The 21,782-nt window shown below is 30.8% G+C and overlaps 1 protein-coding gene across 11 annotated transcripts; it reads right to left on the reverse strand.

Moving 5' to 3' along the window:
• Window positions 1-2,343: 2,343 nt before the first annotated feature.
• Window positions 2,344-9,082, reverse strand: LOC114381450 (protein PHOSPHATE STARVATION RESPONSE 1-like). Of its 11 annotated transcripts, none has more exons than XM_028340710.1 (9): window positions 8,741-9,081; window positions 7,423-7,475; window positions 6,666-7,311; window positions 6,357-6,567; window positions 6,183-6,259; window positions 6,062-6,101; window positions 4,817-4,874; window positions 4,223-4,292; window positions 2,344-3,185 (listed from the first exon to the last, which is right to left on the reverse strand). In XM_028340710.1, the coding sequence occupies exons 2-9, from the start codon at window positions 7,461-7,463 to the stop codon at window positions 2,841-2,843; spliced, it is 1,488 nt and encodes a 495-aa protein (XP_028196511.1). In that variant the 5' UTR covers window positions 7,464-7,475; window positions 8,741-9,081; the 3' UTR covers window positions 2,344-2,840. The 11 variants fall into 11 exon arrangements, with proteins under 11 accessions (XP_028196511.1, XP_028196516.1, XP_028196510.1 ...); XM_028340715.1 differs by having other exon boundaries at window positions 7,404-7,475; XM_028340709.1 differs by having other exon boundaries at window positions 7,423-7,610.
• Window positions 9,083-21,782: the final 12,700 nt, after the last annotated feature.

Genomic DNA, 21,782 nt, shown 5'->3' on the forward strand with positions numbered 1-21,782 from the left:
GGTATATGTGCAACTACAATAGTTACTATGGGACATTTCCATCTATACATTTGCAATTGACAACCCCCTTTTGAGGGTTTTTTTTTACCATTTTGAGTGTTTTTGGAAAGCATATTAGTGATATGAGTAATTTTTGTCATGGGTGGCACTACTAGTTCATCTTTTGTCATTTAGTGGATGACATCACTCTATTCTATGCCAACCCTTGAGATGGATTGTGAGAATACCTAACATTATCCTAATAGGTGTTACACAAGAGACACTCCATAAAAGTTGTCTTCTTTTTTTATTTAATAATTATAATTAAATAATTTTAATAATTAAATAATTTAAGTGACTTTAGTTAATTTAATTTAAGTAATCTTAATAATTAAATAATTTAAGTAATTTTAGGTTTTAATAATTTTAACTTTAATTTAAGTGACTTTAATTAATTTTTAATGTTGTTTTACTTTTATAAATTGTTGGTCTTTATGTGTTCCAGCACTCATAATTTAAAAATTAGACCGATGATTAACCCAATCAAGCCATTAGGTTACTGGATTAATTGTCAAACCAATGGATCACTAATTATTCTGCATAACATAACCCAATCTTTATTAAAAAAAATCAAACTTTATATCCAACCCTAATTAACCCGCATGACCCAGCATGTGTTTCTCCCTTGGGCTTGACTAGGCTCGGGTTAGTGGGTAACCAATTTAACCGCAAATCTGATCAGGTCGTACCGAGTTAGGTTCAATGCATAATCGATCTGATAGGCAACTCAATCCAACCCGACCTTTGGGTTGCGATTCGATCGGCCGGTTCGATCTAGATTTTAAAACACAATCATCATCCTTTCACTATTATTATCATCACCATCGTTATTTCACCACCATTACCACCATTGTTATTGCCATTATTCAACCCCCACCACTATCGTCATAGCCATTGACACCACTCTCATTTTATTTTATCTTCAATTTGTAACATCTTTTTTAAAATTAAAAACAAAGAATAAATTGAAACTCAAAATTAAAACTGATTTTGATTTTTTAAAACTTTAAAACTAAAAACAAGAAACCACTTGAATGGGTTAATTTTTTATATATATAATACTCACTTCAAATTACCAACGTGTCATTGATTTGAATAGAATTAGACTCATATTTCTTAAATAAGTTTTCATATTAAATAAAACTTCATATGATCGATCAAATAATTTTTTAAACCCAAACCTATTAACTAAGGTCACATATTCAAACAAAATTACACTAAAAATGATGTATTAACTAGGTCTCATATATTAGTTTTCAACAATTTTAATGTATTCTTACTGCATGTAACATGATTACTTAAAAAACATACTAAGGTATGATTAATACCTCATCCTGAAGCACCTCAGATTAAGCCTCTATTAAACAAAGGTGGGAGAATTTGGTATTGAGTTTCATCAACGTATTTCCTTTTTGTTTCAGCAAAGATACATTTATGTAACATCTATTCGGTTGATGGCACTACTTGTGACAACGATCTTCATCAATATAAATAAAATCTTTGTCTGTTAAAAAAAAAAACTTTAAAAAAATACTAACTTCAAATGTCTATTTCATCAATATTTTTTCACCAAAAATCCTTAGTTAAATGTGATGAATTAGTTTGCTGATCTTTCTTTCTCTCTCATGAGGATAAAAGAAGATGACAAGCCATAATTGTCTCTTTCATTCAAATTAATTACATATTTAATAGTCCTAGAAAAAAATATGTAATAATAGACAAATTAAACGTCACTAATCGAATTCTTCAATTTTTCTAAAATGGTTAAAAAATTATATGTATAGAACCAAAGATATAATTGTTAATATTTATTACACTTTAACTTAAGAATAATTTATATCCATTTTTTTCTAAAAATATCTTTGCATTAAAATCACACTTATAGTAACTATGCTATTGGTTGTCATATTGTTTAATTATATTGTTTTCTATATTTTTTTTGGGTGAATCCGATACATCCTTTAATAAGAAGTTAAAGATTATTCTTTCAAAATATTAAGATTCATTCTAAGGACTAACATTTTCTAACAGATGTTTATATATACGAATCAAGCATCAAACCTAACCTTACTATATTCATAAAAAAAAGTTATTTGTCAACTGTTATATTATGCTGATTTTTCTACATTTGTTTTATTATATTAACTTTGCTATACTTATTTTGTTCAATTTATACTTATGGTGCAACTCAAGGACTCAAGGTAATTCAGTAGTTAAGAAAGAGAGTGTATTAAAGGTTCTAAAATACATCCTCACTTATGGGTTATGATATGATATTATCAGAATATCAGAACCTCGTACGAGGATCAAAACTTTAGACTCGTCACTTTTATTATCTACTCTTTCACATTAGTGGTGCAAGGAAATAGAGAAAAAAGAAAGTGCCCTATTGAACCTCGGATATCATCAAGTTGAGCTACAAGCTCGTTGACTTGACTCATTGTTTTTTATTTTCTTTTTCTGGGGCATAAAGTATAGAGCTCAGGAAGGGGGTTCCGCATTCTAAGGATAGATAGTGTGCACAAGTTTAGTAATGGCTTACAGTGATACTGATATTTACAAACTCTCTACCAAGGAGGATTTCTAACGGCAAAACTAACATCAGCCTTTCAAGTAACTGAGGCGACCACCTTTTTGCTAAATGTACATTGTACTCATTGACCACAATTGGAGAGGAGGAACTCATAAGTTAGGATCTCGACCAATCATTCAGCCTAATCTTTCTTAAATGAAATCTTTCATGGTTCAGTATTGTCTTGTAGTATCACTGTTGATACTGTGATTCAGCAGATTCATATGGCTTACTCAGTTCTTTGACGCTTCGGGGCTTGAGCACTATCTTCACTAGCAATAGCATGTTCAGTTTTGGGAGAATCAGGCTTCCCGCACTTTTCCAATGAGCCTTCCTCAAATGTCGTACTGCCCTTAACCTGATCAGGTCCTGACCTGCCATGGTTCACTTGTGATGCTTCCATTTCATTTTTGGCAAGGGAATCTTTCGTAGCATTTGAAGACCCCCCAGATGGAGTCTCAATGATAGATGATGGTGCCTTGAACGTTTCATTTCCAGGTTTACATTGCTTCTCAAACATCATCTGGAGGTACCTTCCTTGTTCTTCTATTCGCAACTGTAGATTTCTTTGAATCTTACAGAAAAAAAAGGGAAGGAGAAGAACGGTATTAGACCTATGAAAAAGATATGATCAGCACAAGAGAAACAAGTGGGATGCCTCAGACAATTAACCTAACCTCTTGCAATTCGAAATATAAACCCCTAATATTAATAACATAAGCACCTTAACTAAAATCCGTAGGCATAATGTATATGCCAATCACAATATTACAGAAATTAGTTTCACACTTGATTAAAGAAACAAACATTCTCACCAATGTTGCCAAAAATTAAAACCAATACATAACAAGCATGGTAACCAACTAACCATATTCTTTTGATCCTCATAAGATGAAAACGACATAGCACAACATTCATGAGAAAGTGCTGTAACTCTTAGAACTAAAATTTGTATCTTCAACAAGTCAAAGATATATGATTGGGAATGACAAGTAAATGAAGCTGATAATTTATTAAAAGATACAATTAATAAAATAGGAATCAAAATGCAGAGAACAGTAGGAGTGTAGGTGGTTTGGTGGTTGGGGGAGGGGGAGGGGCATATGGAATTATGGATTGGAGTGATAAGGAGGTCATGGATTTGAATTTCCCATACTAACATAACATGCCAATTACTAACATTTGCCAATATAAAAAATGCAAAGAGCAAGATGAATAATAAACAATATTAAATTCTTTCTACTCAGAAGATTTACATCCCTTCAATTTCTTTTACCAACTTAGAAAGACACAGACTTCATTTGTAGTTGACTTCAATTACAAGTAAAAGTTTATTCTCACATGCTGCCAGCGGGTAAAAAATCAATAGCCAGTAATTGGAATTTTAATTTAAAAAGAATAATTTAAGTTGAGATCCACCCCCCCCATCCACCCACCCTCTGTGTGTGTGTGTGTAAGTATATGTTTGTTTTGACCACGGTTCAATCTTGACTAGTGAAATACTGATTGCAATAGAATTAAAGTTTGCAAGTTGATAAAACCTTTGAACCACCCTTCTAATACAATTCATTTAATATGTTAGAAGAAATCCTAGAGGAATGAAGTTCAAACCTCAAGCTGTTCATGCAACCGCTTCTGAACCTCCATTTGTAGTCGTAGAGCTTCAGTGATCTCAATACCACTGTCAATAATGCAATAGTAAAGTCAGCATAATAATTACTGTGTCTAAAATATTGCCAAAATCTTTACATGGAATCATATATCGCCCTTATTGTGGTCTTAATCCTGGATCACTGAAAATTCTTGACAAATCATTTGCTGATCCTTATTCTAATATTTTTTGGTCCGTCATAGCCTGTGTTCAATGGTACAGTAAAAAGCCTCTTTCTCTTTTATTTTAATCCTTATATCCATTCTTGAACCTCCCATTAATTGACAGTTTATTGTACTTTTCTCCGGTTAAGTGGTGAGATATTGAACAATAACTGCCATCAGAAGAAACAAACTTAACAGGGCTAAATTCCATATATCATACATTTCATGCAATGCATTCAAATTAAATTCTGCTGAGGATGTAACATTTGTACCAGAAAAGTCATGTTAAAGAATGAAATGCTGTTGCTGTCTATCTATTTGATGTATCAACATTTATGGAAATATTACATAACTGAAATTATTTAAACTAGCAGTGAATTGTATACTTACGTTCTCAAATCTAGAGATGCCATCTCTTCAACGGAACTTGTTTTTTTCTCCATAACTCCTGCCAACAGCAGTCAACAAACCGTAGATTAGCTTACACACAGAGGAGTATGGCTCTAGGTTTCAAGGAAGTGACTCTGGACACACCACTTCCAGACATCAATTACAGCAATCTAGATCAATTTCTTGGACAAATTAGAAGACAATATTTTAGTTTCTTGAGAAAGCAGAGGTTTCTGGATACCAAGGCAGATTCATGGAGAGAGAGAGAGAGAGAGGGAAAGAGAGAAGTGGGAAAGATCCAAGACCAAGAGACTTAGATTAGTTAAAAATTGCTACATCCCCTTATTGTCATTTACTAAAATTTATTTTAAATGAGTTTTTAGTCCATATAATATATGCACTTTTTCATTGGTCCTCTTAATTTCATTTTTACTGTGTCCCTATTATTTTTTTTCATTTTAGTCTCTAAAATTATTGTTTTAGTCCCTATAAAATTGTAAACTTTTGATATAGTTCCCTTTTATATTGGAAGACTTTCATTTTAGTCCTTGTTCTTAGGAAACATTAGGCTTGTTCTTCAATCTGTGTTAGCCAAATCATCATTCAATAGTGACCCCCTAACTTTAGGGACTAAAATGAAACAATTTTTTTTAATAAGGACACAAATAGGAAAAAAAATAAGAGGACCAAAACAAAAAGAATCAATTATTATAAAGACCAAAAAGTTATTTAAGCCTTAATTTTATGTGTATATTTGGATATGTGCTAAGGTTTCTACGTTCTAAAAATGTTACATTTAGGCACTTCACAACTAAATTTTAGTGCAGTATAGGAAAAGGATCCAAGTGAACTTACATCTTACTCAAAATCTTGTATACAAAGGGTTAAACCCATTAATACCAGTTTAAGAGATTAAGCGCTTTACACAATTCAATAGCTTAAGATTCAAGGTGATTTGCATTAATATAACCATTGAATGAACAAAATAAAATATGATGCGTTAATAGGTATTTAATCAATTAGTAAACATTTTCTTATGTTTGAAAATCACATTAAAGAAAAACCAGTTTCCAATTGAGAACGATATACATGATATGACCTTTTATTCCTACAGTAAATTTTGCAGTGAAAGGTTGGTTTTATTTTATACCTGCATCAAAGGAATACTTACTCAAACAAAACAGGTATTTATGATTCATGCATGCTGGTACGTACTACATATTATATGAGGCATGTCTTATGTACCTTCAGATGACTCCGGTCTATATCTAGCTGTCCTGTATTTCTTCATTTCAAGCCAAATCTGTTTCAGTAAAAATGCATGCTACTGAACAAACCAAAGGAGTTAAAAGCAAAGTGCACATACCTGCAAATGGCTTTTAACATGATATATAGTTAATCCTTCAACTTTCATGAGCTTCAGCACGCCCTTTGGAGTAGCTTCTGTAGAAAGCAGACAGAAAAACAGGGGAAAATGAGGACAAAGGTTAGCAAACTAAGGCTAAGGACTTAACAAACAGAGAGAAAAAGATCACCGTACTTTCACTCCCCCCAAGTTGGTTGACAGCCTCCACAAACGCCTCATGAAGTTCTGGTGTCCAACGCATTCGTGACTTAGCAGGAGCAAAATTTGCTGAGGAAGAGAGGGCAGCACCAATGCAATTCTCTCCATATGAAGCAGGAAGTTGTTGATGACCTTGGGATTGATGTCCTGGAATCTGTGAAAGTGGTTTTGAAACTTGGAATGGCACCTAAAGCAATAAAATGAGATCCTAACACATTCCTTAAATAAATTACTTATCAGTTTCCTCTGAAAGCTGATGTTGATTTGAGTTATGAAAAACTTCACCTTTGGCTCAAGATCTTGAATGTTGTCAGCAAGAAGGTCATTCCAATTAGTAGTCAAAGTGTCATCATCGCTGATTAGCCTCTCAGCCCACTCCTGCCAATCATTTTGCTTAGAATACTCCTCAGATGCCATTATAGGGCAGGCACTACTTTCTACCCGATTATTATCAATAGAGCCATTTTCAGGAAAATCCAGAAAGCTTGGCAGGGAATCTGTATGCCAGGAAACACTGCTTTCTTTGGAATAATGGCTTGGTGTTGCTGAAGTTGGTGGTCCAGTATTTGAAGAATATGATAATGGAAATTGGGTGATGTTAGTTGATGATTGTGAAATCAAATGAGCATTAGTAGAGTGTTTTTCATCAGGTGAAAGAGATGAGTGATGAAGATCAGTTGAATATCCAGGGGAAGACGAAAAAATATGCCCAACTACTCCACCGGAATTTAAATAACTTGAATGAGTAAAAGGTCTTGTCATAAGCTCTTGTTCTACAAAATCCAATTGTGATTGAGGCAGCTTGGGAAACATCTCTTCTGGGGGTATTGGAAGGATTGACAAGGATGAAGAAAGTGCTCCAGACATCCCCATGTTATTGAGTTGCTTTGATCTTTCAATGGAGAAAGTAGGATGTGCTTCCATTATTTCCCTTCATTGTCGATTAAAAAGATAAAATATCAGTTTTCAGGAAATTTATAAATTCTTGAACCCAGCATTTTTTTTTCCCATGATAATGCTCACCAGCAAAATACTACTCAACTTGATTTTTGTTACTGGTACCCAAACCAGACTATTTGTCATCAATCTTCAGATCTGTGAAAGGAAAAAAATACTCTAGTCTGTAATATAAAAAGTTAGTCAAAAAAGAAAGCAACTCACTATTAAGAACTTCTGAAGATTATAAAACTTCATCATCAAAGACAGACTAGATAAAAAGCATGCTGAATCCTGAAAACAAAAACAGAAACATACTAAATGTAAATCATCATTGCACTTGATCACAAACCTGAGTTTCAATGTAAGATAGATATTCAACAATTCAATGGCTGATAATGATTCTAGTTCACAGTGATTTAGGTCCAGAATGAAGTCACAACCACTTTCTCTCTCTCTCTCTCTCCCCTATTCAAAACCAGACTTGTTTGATCGATAAGTTAGTCAGGTATTTATTTTCATTTGCAGTAAAAGAAACTGATAATCAAGTTAAAGTTATCATCTACCTTACCCTATGTTGTTCAGTCCAGTTAGAGAAATGAAAATGAAACTGTGAAGAGGTTTCAAGCTCTGAAGTACCAGAAGATAAACTCGCAACGAGGAACCACCTCTTGTGATCATTATACAACCATAGGATTGTTAACTTACTCTCAAATTACACAATACCTACTCTACAAATGACACATGGCAGTCCAATAAACCTCAGATACAGAGTGAAATTATCAGCCCTGATTTTTCATTTTTGCAACATACCTATGACCATGACTCTCGAGATATATAGGGTTGGTTGGATGGTTAAGAAAGAAAGAAAGGACAAAAAGGTCACGGATTCAATCGTTCCCACTAACAAAAACTAACAAATTAACAAGTTTTATCATAAGCTAAACTGAAGTACAGAGCATGAGCATAGCTTCCTCATATTCATAATCATCTTTCATTCTAACACTCGTGAATTCACCTATTTGTAAAGATAAGGGTGCTAATTGAATATAGCGCTCTCTCTCTCTCTCTCTCTCTCTCACGCACACACACATAAAAAAGGAACGCATAAACCGATGATGAAAACACATAAAGAAAAGATGAAAGCAATTCATAGTCATAGTCATAGTCACAGGAATAGGCATGCAAATTGATACCACATCACAAACGATATTGCACGGATCAAAATTGATTGAATAAACAACAAACTGAATTTTTTTTTTAAAAAAAGAGTGAGAAAGAGAAACAGAGTTGGTAGCAAAACCAGCGTAGCAAGCATCGGAGGGAAGAGGAGTTAGGGAAATGCAACGCGATACGATATGGAGTAAAGTAACGCAACAAATAAAAAAAACGTGAAAACGAAGCAATACAAAGAGACCAGATACCCCCGAAATTCCACTACACAATTACGAAAACGCTGTATCGAATTCTTTCCCCCAGCGAATTGGAATCGAAACCAGAGAAGATGAATGGAACAGATTCTGGTGACAGAAAGAGAGAGAGAGAGAGAGAGAGAGAGAGAGAGAGAGGCGGGTGTTTTGAATTCCGTCACCGGCAGGTGAAGAACGGTGATCAACGAAACAAGTGCGCTATGTCGTCGCACTGTGTTATTGCTTTGCTATGCGCAAACCTCTCCCACGCGCCACCCACTCGCGTGCTCAACAATGTCGATACCCTGGCGTGGACTCTCTTCACTTGCCGCACCTGCATGCAATTTTCGAATATTTTTTATATGAATTGGATCTTGCGTTATATATATATATATATATATATATATATAAACAATCTTTTTCATACTATAGAAAGTATAAAAAAAAAAAACTTCTTTTTTGTCTTCTTCAAATTAAACGATTAGTTTTTTTCCCCCTACGCTGCGTCTCAAGAATTCGAATTCTGCTTTCTTTTAAAAGAATATCCACTTATTATTATACCTTTTTTCTTAATTCGAAAATTAGTTTAAATATATTTCACTTTTCAGTGTATAAAATGATGAGATTATATGATAACTTAATTTTTAAATTAATACAAAGATACACACTTTGTGATAATATCAAAAGGATGTAAAAGTTTAATAGAGATAACTAACTTTACTAATGTTGAGTTGGTCAGATTTGAAATAATATTTAGAGTTTTTTTTTTGGTCATGGTCATGGTCATGGGTCATAAATTGTGGTATGCAATTGTCATTGGTCAAATACGATTTTGATTATAGAAAAAATTAGATATAGATTATTTTATTAAATGATTTTTTTTACATGTATATGAAACAGAATTTTATATGATTATATTAACTTTTTGAGTTATATTCTGATTCTTTTTATAAGAAAAAAAGTTTCCGTGTAAAAGAATCAGAAGTAGAAAAAAATAAATAGAAGTAATAATATTTAAAGCTTGAGTATTATAATAGAAGAATGTGATTGAGAGATGTGAATTAGTCAAATTATCTGTAAATATTAATCATAAATACTTTATATTTACATAATATAGTAATAAAAAAATGACATACACCATATAGACAAGGGGTTAATGTAAAAAAAAAATTGTTATAAACTAATTAAAAAAATTATATAATTTTTAAAGTTATTATTATAAAAGTGAATCAATTTAGGTTTATGATTAGAAAATTAAATTGCAATATCAATTTTAACTAAGATTTATATAACAATGGTTGATTTAAATGAAATTAAAATTAAAGATATGCAATCGTGTAAAAAATAAAAATTAAGATATGTAACTTTTTAAATGGTATATTTTGTGTTTGTAGAAGAATTTCTGTGTAATATACCGCTGGTGAGGTTTGTGATGAGTGCACTAAGAAAAATATCTATTGACTATTGTTGTGACAATTCTATGTAAAAAGATTTTTCTTTCTTTCTTTCTTTTTTGTTCAAAGAAAACAGATTCACACTGTGTGTTGTTCTCACGCACACGACACACAACCACAGTCCAACAATTTTTTTGATTCGAAGGGGCTCCAAGCTCAAATAAAACAAAATACCTAAACTAGTGCCGTTTCTAAACAGGTAAAAATTGAACTCCTTCAAGTAGAGGAAGCTCTGATGAATTTTCTTTCAATTTTCAAAGTTAATCGTTATCATTGTTTTTTTAAGTCAAAGTTAATCATTGTTGATTAGAGACATAAGAATGCGACTTTGTATTTCATAAATTATTAAAGTTGGTATTATGGCAATAAAATATGTAAACATCCATTGTTTTTTATATTGTCCTTATTAAAATACTTCCAACCTCTCTCCAATGTCTTTTTCGGATAAATAATTAATAATTTTGTTTCGAAATTAAGAGGGAATTAAAGAGGGGAGTTGTTATTGGCACAAATAGGTTTTGTTATTGATTCCTATAGTTACTTAAAATTTTAAAATTACTCATTCCCAACAAGCATTATAAAATTGTGGTCCCATTGTATAATAATAAGGAGTGCGAAAATTATGCACAATAAAATTATGATTTCGTAATGCATCTTGGTGTGGGAAAAATGTACAATAGAATCATGATTTTATCGTACAATGTGGGTTAAAAGATGACAGTATAATAAAAGTATAATTTCATTGTATGATGTTGTTAATTGTGAAAATTGTATTTATTCATTGAAAGGAAAATATTTTTAAAACAGCAAAGGAATTTTTACTAAGTGATTCTATTAACAAAAAAATATTTAGATGAGACAGAATCCAAACTCAATTATGAGTTTTTTTTATTAAACAAGCAAGTTCATAGTTTTCAACTTATCAAGGAATTGTTTAGTACTTAATGCAAATTATAATTATAATTTTGATAAATATATCCATTTGAACTACAATAACATCGTAGTTTATAGGAAAATAAGGAAACTTTGATAAAAGAAAATGTTTTCGATTTAATGATTAGCTTTAAATAATTTTGATAATAATAAGTAGGGATTGAAAAAGTAAAGTTTTGAGAAGAAATGAAGATTAGAAAGAGTAAAGGGTTTATAAATGTCACTAAAATAAATAGACATAAATTCATAAAGGATGAGAATTGAATACATACACGCTGACCTGCTGAACTTGTAGTCAATTTTCGATAGTAGGCGTAGTTGGTGTTTGAACAATTAAGTGATAGTGTTTCAACCCCTCAAAAATTGGTAGCCAATAGTTTTATTTATAGACTTTTAATACTAACGGTTGAATTATGTGAATTTGACACGTGTACAACGATAATTCTAAATACATTGATCTAATGCTAGTATTTGTCTTCATATAACTTCATTGCAATTGTGTTAATCAGTACTTTGATTGTCAAAAAATACCTTACTCCCCAACGCTTTACAATCTCATGTGCCTAAATGAAATTATCAAAATTATCAATCCCAATCGAAATAACTCCCTTCGATTACACAATCAACTTTCTCAATTTTTTACCATATTTTTATCGCTTTTGAAAGGATTCTTCTACTTATCTTAAGACAAGTATATTGAAATATAATTTTTATAACTTAGGCAAATTTTATATAGGAGAGGTAACAAATGTGTAATGGAATCACACTTCTGTTTAGTAATTTTTCTTAAAAAAAATGTACAACAGAAGTGTGATTCATCAATGTTCAAAATGTATTCTTACAAGACGAGAGACCAAGACTCTTAACCCAGCCTAGCGCAGCTATAATTACCATGTAACAACAATTTCTATCTGCTTGGATATCAACAATGTTCAAAATGTATTTTTGCAATTCATCGGAAAATTCATCCACATAATTATCCATTTTTTTCTTCTTGTTGTCACGTTCACCCTTGCGAGTGACACTTGGAGTTCCCGAATTACTAACCATCATATTTATTTCATCGACTTGCTCCCACATTGAAGGTTTGTGATTGGTAGATTTCATAGACTTTGGTGCATCCTTTATTTTTATCTTTGTTGCAAGGGGACACATCGAAGTGGTATCCTAAAATGCCAATTCATGGACTTTAGTCTTCAAGATGATTTTACCAGGCACATCTAGTTGTGAAAACCTCTTAAACAATGCATCAATCTCACGTGTCAGAGTTAAGTTCCCCCAAGAGTCACTTGTGTCGTATGAACTACGAATGGATAATATCTTCCAATGTACATGAATATTCTTCAAGAGAATGTAGCCATATGCACTGATAAATTCAATAAGCTCATAAGCACATGGTAGACGGTGAGTAATTCTAAGTGTGCACCCATAAGTAGAATTATCAATACCTATGGTGTCAACCCATTGCAACTCATGGAAAATCAGGTCTTGTAAACCTATGCTCGACCATATTTATGCTTTTTTGAAATGAAGCCTTGACTGATGTATGTTGCGAAACAAACATGTTATTCATTACATCCCAACAACTACATGATTCTTCTATACTATCATGAAGCAACCTCTTCAATCGCACATGTGCACCTTCAACACTGTGTTGTAACAAAATGAAATGAAAATAATTCTCTTAATTTAACAAAATAAAACTTAAGCCAAAATAACTATTGTCAAATAATTTATGTACCTATTTGTTGTTGTATTTCCAAGATGCATAACCCAATTAGTTTATGCTTGTATAAACTTCTCCTAAAGGGCATCAACAATATTTGTTGGACATAGTCAACAAATGTTTTATAACGTACGCACCGGGTTGTAAAGTTTTTAAAGTGTGCATTATATGCTACTTCATCTGGAGACTGCAACAATAGTTCTTAAGCATCCATGATATTTTGTTACTTTTCACCTTTATTCATGAGGATTTTTCATTTTGCGTGACATTCTTTGTAATGTAAAACAAACATAACAAGTTGGTTAAAGAATGAAACCCAATCTCCAATGCATTCATGAAAGTAAGATCACTATCATTAACAATAACTTGAGACAACACATTATTTTTCACAAACAATCCTTTCCAAGTTACTTAAAGCCCATTCGAAATTATCCGTTCTCTCATAACTTAAATAAGCAAAGGCAACAACGAAAGTCATGCTTGTTGAAGTGATACCAACAATTTCCAACAACGAAAGACGATACTTGTTTGTCTTGTAAGTTGTATCACAAATCAATACTATTGAAAATGAATTCAGGAGTTTGATGGAATTTGGATGTGGCCACATTATATCTCTAACGACATCTTCATTGTCCAACCATCTAAACCAGTAAACATATTGGTCGCGTTCTATCAACTTTATTAGATGTTGTATTTCCATCCTTAGACCCTTTTCTTGGAGACAATATCTCTGATGTTCATTGTATATGATTTTGATGGTATTCAGATTTGTCTGGTTTTGATCTTTGATTGTCAACAACATTTGACCAGACTTCACCATGTTTTTTGTCAATTGATTAACCATGGTTTTTTTTTTCACTGCTTAAACGACTAGCATATGAATGACCAAGTAATATTTCCATCAATTTATGATTATGGAAACCACATTCAACAGGAAATCTACATCCTATGTTTCTCACAAACCTCCCTTTTAATTTAAAAGGATACCCACATTTTCTGGTTTTAGTGGACTAACACACTGACTTGTCTCTATATTGTTTGTACTTCTTTCCCCTCCCCTCCTTTTTTTCACAACCCAATATAACATGCTTTTTTTTTACTTGCTTCTGAGTTATGAATGACAACCACAAACCTATGCTCATTTCCCACGCGTTGAGTCTAATTTAACAAATCATCGCACTCTTGAAAAACTTAAAAGAATAAAAAAAAATTATTCAGTAACAAAACACAAAACACATACAAATATAAGTCTATTGAAATATACCTTATCAGTCATGAAATAACTAGAAAAATTATGATAACTAGGTTGCGTCTGCATATCAATATTTTCACCACCCACATTTTCATCATTATGATCCTCCATACCATCATTTTCATCATTAGGCTCGACTGCGTATGATAGGTCAGACTGGTAAATGAATCGTCTTCCATCATCTATATTTCTTCATCCAACTCACATTGTAATCTCATCAAATATAAACGTATTTCAATCCATTGACCTACATAATCAATACCAAAAATATAATTATTTTAAAAAAAAAACACAACACAACGAAATCATGAGTCTATTGTGTTGTTCAGAATACACAACGGAATCAAGATTCTATTGTGTAACAAATTTAGTTACAATGGAATCAAGATTATTTTTTGTGTTACATAATCCACTAATTCTATTGTGTAACAAAATATATTACACAATGGAATCATGATTTCATTGTACAAAATTGCACAACGAAATTATGATTTCGTTTTGACTAAAAAAACACCTGATAGTGTGTGAGTGCATAGAGTGAAGAGAAGGAATAGAGGAAAGAGGGAGCATAAATGAAGAAAGGAAAAGAAGAGAAGAATGAAGATAGGAGAGGTGGGAAAGGATAAAATGGAAAAAGATCGTTTGGTAATTACTGTTGGGCCAATAGTAATACCCATTATTAAAGAAGGCAAGGACGATTGACAAATGGGCTTGGAGAAAGAATTGGCCATTGGACCTTTGCTTCTCAGTATTGGCAAACTTTTTATTTATGTTAATGCATATCGGCAAACTTAATAGAACTATGGAATTTGCTTTACTGAAATTTGTTGTTATTTTATTATGTGCATCAGAACGCATTATTGGAAATCATGTCATCAACCATGTGACACTATAATGTTTTTACTTTTTATTGAATGCTTTCACAGCATATCTTTAGCTGGGAAGAATAAGGTGAAAATAGACATGTTGCAGAAAACGAAGCTATCATTTTGATATTGATCCTTTTAAATAGCATAGTTTATATATTATTTTTTTCCAACATAAAAAAAAAGTGGGATTTGGCGCAGAAAGTTATATAATGCAATGATATATGTTCCAAATTCATAAACCTTTGTAATGGATGAAAGGTTGGCTTTCTCATCTGATACACTCTTCCTAATAAAGGTAAAACTATTTTCATATATAATAAGTACTTAAATTCAGAGTTAAAATACAATAGAACGTAACTTTAAACTAGATAAAAATATGATATGTTTAACAAAAATAGTCGTATAATCTATTAAGAACTTAAGAATAATAAAAACCTAAAATCAGAATAAAAGATTAATTTCATATTTGTTCTCACCGTGAGTTTAAATTGGTAGATTTAATGCCGACATTTCATTCTCTTCCTCACAATCAAGATGTGACGGCTCAATTGGACTAAAGTAAATCACAAAACAATATCACTCACCAAAGCTAATACTTCACCACATACTACTTGCTGGTTTTACTTGTGACCCCATTTAATAACCAAAAAAAAAATGGTTCTAATTTTATCTTTACCATTTTTACAATATTTTTTAAAAATTATAAATCATTTTGTTGCATCTCTAAGTTCACATAAATGTCACATCATTTATTTATATCAGCATGAAAATGGCATATCATCATTAATTAATTATCAATTAACAGACGGATGAAAATATTAAAATTGTACAATTTTAAAAATTAATGGGTCAAAATTATGAATTTAAAAATAAAGAGACTAAAATTATAAATAAAAAATGATAAGAAAAACAAAATTTCAGTTTCACCTTTAATTTCATAAAAACTCTCTTATAATTTTTCAAAAAAAATCTAATTTTAACTTATATATAAATTAATTTTAAATGATAAAAAAACAATTTATTTTTGGTCCTTATTTTTTTCATATAAACACACACTTACTAAGAAATTTATTCAAACAAAACATTCTAAACAAAATTCAGCATTGTTGTTTAACTATGTAACTTGGTGGGTGATTCTTGGGACCAATCATATGTAATTTAGGTAAGCAAAATGCTGCATTTGAGATAATGCGTGTCTTGAATCTAATTTAAAGTTCAGTGGGTATACAGATTACATTGGAGTGGGTTACAGATAACTAATTGTCTTTTCTCCTTTAAACTTAAAACATCAAGCCAAGCCAAGCCAAGCGAGTACGAAGACCAGATGTTTGCTAAAATTATTGAAACAACTTTCAGTTCAAATGGAAATAAAAGTTAGAATATAAATTACATGTACGTCAATATCAATTAAAAGGCAGAGTAAACCGATGCACTACAGTGGCGGATCCAAGTTCTTGAATCAGTTGGGACAATTTATTTTTTTAAAAAAAATTAATAGTAGTTACTATCATACATATAAAATAAAATATGAAATGGAATAAAATACCAAGTTGAATAAAGCGTAAAAATATATAGTGACTTGAAAAGAAAAGAAAATGTAGAAAAGTAACTATTGAATAAAAGATAAAAATTGAGAATGATTAAAAAATTGAGGTCGGTAGGTTCAAATTATAGAAATAGAAGGAGTTAAGAAAATAATAACATCATAACTATACTTATACTTTTTTAAAAGTTAAGGAATGTATTTAAACCCTCGAATGTAAGTAGGTCTACTATAGATACCACTTATGTTATAGTAAACTTATAACAACATCTAAAATGTATCATTACTTAAATAAATTATTATTTTAAATTTCTAAATCCTATAATGTCAAATGATGTTAAAAACTTTTCATAAAAAAATATTTTAATGCTAAAGTTGGTAGAGTAAATATTTAACTGGAGTTACATTAAATTTTGGATTGAAAAAATATTTTTTCTTATAATAATCAATTAAGTAATGATTATTTATATAACTAATTCACTTAAACAATATACTCTTAAGTCGCAAGCTTCAATGAAAATTTTTATTAAACAATGTTATTTAACTTTAAATAACTCATCTAAGCACTTACATTGAAGATGCTCCAAACACATTTGAAACATAAATTATGTGATAACCTTAATTTTTTTTTTATCATTGGACAGGTGGACATATATTGGATTTTTAAGAATCCAATTCATATTTATTTAAATGGATTAGATGTTAAATCTATATTCATATTTAAAAAAAATAGATTTAAGATCTAATCCATTTTAAGTGGATATGGATTTGGTCATATCCAATTTATACTCACTTAAATGTTATAAGGATTTTGTAAATTTTAATAATTAAACGTTAAAAAAGTGAAAACTTAGCACCTGTCTATTTAAGAGTTATTTTCAATCGACTTTGGTCAAGACTATTTTTTATCAATCTTCGTTAGGGTATTTTCGATTTACCTCAATCAAGGCAATTTCGACCGACATCAACCAAGACATTTTTAGATCAACATCAACCAAGACTATTTTTTATTGACGTCGGTTAGTGCATTTTCGGTTGTCATTGGTCAAGGATGCTTTTGGTAGATCTTGGGTAGGGTTATTTTTTGGTTTAGGTCGGCTAGGGTTTAGTCAATGCCAATTGATAATATTTTTTTGCCGTCATTGACTAGCGGTTTTTCGATTAGCATCAACCATGACTAGTTTTTGGCTAACTTAGGTAGGAATTATTTTTTGGTCAAGGTCATCTAGAGTTATGTTTTGGACGATGATTAAAAAATAACTCCTACCTAAATTGGCCTAAAAAACCTAGTCGTCATCGTTCAAAAAATTATATTAACTTTAAAAATTCAAACAAATATTCAATCAATATCAAATTAATTGGATTGAATTTAAAATTAAAAAATTAGATTTGAATATGAAATCAGATCATTTAAATGAATTTAAAGTGGATTGGATATGTATTGATTTTATATATTTGGATTTTTTTTTGCATATTCCTATTAACCAGTCAGGACATAAACCAGTTTTCCATCAGTTGGCTTCAAGTTGCATCGCATCAGATCAGCCTAAGAAACAAGTCATAAACATAACCGAAATATTTAGCTAGTGGCCTCAATAATGTAGGGAAAAAAAGAGGATAAAAAGGCAAACAGGACGTACTATGTCTATAAACTTTGAGGCATAGGTAAAATTATTCGAAAGACTTGATATATGAACGTCACATAATAAAGATAAGAGAAAAAAGAATGAAAAATTGAAGAAAGAAAATGATGTTAAAACAACATTGCTATTTAGTACAAATAACAGTAGCAAGAGACGCTCGAACAACAAATTAATATGGATCAATACAATTTTTAAAACAAACAATATTTTTTTCACAGAAAATAAATCTTAATTAAAAATATATAAAATAAGTTTGATGAAAATCACAGTTCACGCAAGTTTAACGAAAAATTATTCATGTCGGATACTCCATTCGTTCTGGTCTTCTGGGATATAAGAAACAAATAATTTATGCTAAACAAAAAATCAGTTAACATCATTTAATTTTATTAATCTTATTTAAAAAATATAATTTTCTAAATTATTCTTAATTAAAATTTGATATCGAGAATAAAAAATTATTAAAATTAAAATCTCAATGAAATGAAAAATATTTTGATAAGAATTAATATGGTGAAATTAGTTAAAATTTATTTTGAAGCATACATGATTTTTTTTTCTTTATATTTGAAATGGGAGGAATTAACAATGTTAAAAAATAATTAAATGGTTATTTAACTGTATAGAAATGGGCACTAAAAGAAAAACTATACAAATGATCAATAATAATCAAATGTCTTAGTCCTTTTGAAATAATTTAGTTGGGCTTCTTAAGGGCAATTGCCTTGCTAATCAAAACTACACCTTCTTGCCTTAATTTTCCAAAGAGCAATCATATTCCTGAGTTGATTGTTGCCTGTGGAGACAAACTACACCCAATTATCATCTGAAAATAAATTATTTAATGTATTAACGGTAATTAGTCCTTCAGAATTATTGATCATAGGCATAGTATATTATATATAACATAGTAACATCAAAAACTGACGCACCCTCCACCAAACCATGAGAGATATGGTACTAATTGATGCTCTTGTTTAATGGCGTGATGATAATGTTTTTATTTATAAAATTCAAACTCCTATGTTTTGTTTGATAAGAGGGAGATAAGGGTGGGTGAAGAGAGAAATAGAAGGAAAATTATGTGAGATCCACACCTTCTATACCATATTTTTAATTCAAAAATATCTTTTCAATTTTTATTTTCACTATTTTCACGTCTCTATCAAACAAATAGAGCATTAGTCCTTTTGAAATAATTTAGTTGACAGAATTAAGAAACATGCAAGAAGATTATGCCGCGGTTGATATCTCATAATTATCATTATGTTTTATTTCCATCATTTTCTTTATTTTTTCTAGCCTGTTAAGTTTCCCGTTAACTTTTTTCATTACACAATTGCCAACTTAGCAATTTCGAAAATTAAATTTACATTCTAAACTCAAGTGATTGTCCAAAACCACGCTACTTTTAATGAATAGAGTGCAAAATAAGGTTCTCGTGAATATGAAAATTGAGTAAACTAGCACACTGAAATTGAAAATGCTAAATGGCATGTACTGTTTCTTTATGAAATACACACAAATAATAGGAAAATTCTTTCCTCGATTTATTTAATGAGTGGATGAAAGAAATCTTTATAATCTAACACCAATAACTAGAAGAAAAAGGCTAGAAAACATTTCTTTTAACACCTTCTTTATTATTGTTTAAAATTTATTGAAAATCACATATTTTTGTGGGTTTCATCTCTTATTTAATTATCTTTTCTACTGATTTATTAGTTGTTAATAAATTTCCACCAATGAAAAAATGTGTAAGGAAAAATATGTTAAAAAAAAGATATTAAAAGATATGTTCAGCACTTAAACTATAATAGTATACTTGTTCATCATTTCAAGTTAGAAAGAATATTTCTTTCCATATTGGATAAAGTAAAAAATAATAATTTTACTAGTTGACAGAAATATTAATGACGTGGATATACATAATGTGTTAAAATATTTAGCATTCATTTTTTTCTATTAACGATTACAATTACTTATTTTATCCATGCACTTTAGTTAGTGAATTCAAAAAACTAAATAAATAAATAAAAAGTTTCTTTAATGCTTATTCAGTTATTCTATCTAATCAGAATTTAGGCTCGTCATCCGTGCCACTGATTGTAGTCTCCTAATTCTCCTTAGTCCATCACAGAAAAGCAAACAAATCATTGTAAAAGCGTGAATTTTGATCAAACCCAAAAACTAAGCCGTGATTTTCTCTTTTTTTCTTCTTTTTTCTTCCTTTTATTCTCTGCGTTAAATCAGTTGTATGCATTAGTTTTATGGCAGAGAAGGGTTGGAATTGTTCTTAAATAGTGATACCCAAAAAAAAAAAAACAGAAAAAGTTGCAGATAGGATTAATTTAAGCAATTATTTATGCATAGTAAGATGAAAATATTTAAACAGGTTAGTGAATTTTTTTTGTAACCAATGACAATCTATTTTAATCCATATTCTGTTTGAAAACGATGTTAAGATCATATTTCCCATCAAATGTCAAATGTATCATCCTATCACAAATCTATGGAGCTCATTTTCTTACTTTGTACCATTATTTTATTGACAAGTAATTGAAGTATTGAGTTCTGATTTTTTTTTTCTTTGCCTTTACTAATTTCCACATCTCTGAACATATATGAAAGTGAAATTAAAAATGGATCATAACAGACAGACAAAGCATATGCCATGTTAGAAAAGAGAATATGCACCACTGTAGCTCATTCAAATGATCATTTGGAAGGAGGTACCTTCCAGTAATTAAGAACTCTCTGTGGATACAATACAAAAAGGAAATAACCCAGAAAAGCATGTCATCTTATAAAAACCATTGAACATAGTTACATAACTTTATTCACAATGCCAATTAACACAATAGTTCCAAGATTTAACCATGGCTAAAGAAAAATAATTGGATGACAAATATCTGAAGAATCAATTTACAATTATGCATTTTGCGGAGTATTTCATCATATGGCTATATATAGAATGGCAACAAACTGTTACAGATCAATTTATTCATAACAAATAAAAGAGAAAATTAAAACAAAAAGAATACGAGTGTGTTTAGTTTGCCATTTGAGATACTTCAAACAGACATTCCCACTTCCATATGCACAAAACGTAGAAGGAAGTCTTTTGTCTCGTTGAAACTTGGGTTTCAACCTAACTGTAACCCAAACACACCTTGTATCATCAACAAAAGCGAGGTGGAATGTGGTCACTTGAAAGGCCATCATCAAAATTGAGAGAATAGCTGCGAAAATCGTAGCTATACTGTGGACTACTACTCCTTTGCCAAACCAAAGCTTGCTTCAATCGACTCTTCAACTTGTAAAACACTTGCCTGAAAATGCATGATGGAGGGAAACACCCTAATGACCCTTGTGATGCCCTTCTTTGGACACTACCAAGTGTCACTGAAGAGGTCAATCTAGTTTTCCTATGAAACTTCATGAATTGATCTCTTTGAAAGCCATACACCCTTGAGACTTTCATTCTTCAAGCGCTTAAGATGCGTGTTTTGTAAGTGTGAGAACTTGTATTGCTAAAACAAATCAAGAGAGAATGGAGTGGGAGGAGGAAATGAAGCATCATAAGTGAGCCTTTTAAGCATCCACAAAGCAATCAGTTATTTCCACTTTCTGATGT

This window comes from Glycine soja, chromosome 13, assembly GCF_004193775.1.
Source record: "Glycine soja cultivar W05 chromosome 13, ASM419377v2, whole genome shotgun sequence".
Taxonomy (NCBI): Eukaryota; Viridiplantae; Streptophyta; class Magnoliopsida; order Fabales; family Fabaceae; genus Glycine; species Glycine soja.

Coding starts and splice junctions, on each gene's coding strand:
- LOC114381450 (XM_028340710.1), bottom strand. CDS start 7,463: ATGACAAATAGTCTGGTTTGGGTACCAGTAACAAAAATCAA. Junction 6,568..6,665: donor TTCAAGATCTTGAGCCAAAG/GTGAAGTTTTTC, acceptor TTATTGCTTTAG/GTGCCATTCCAAGTTTCAAA. Junction 6,260..6,356: donor CCAACTTGGGGGGAGTGAAA/GTACGGTGATCT, acceptor TGCTTTCTACAG/AAGCTACTCCAAAGGGCGTG.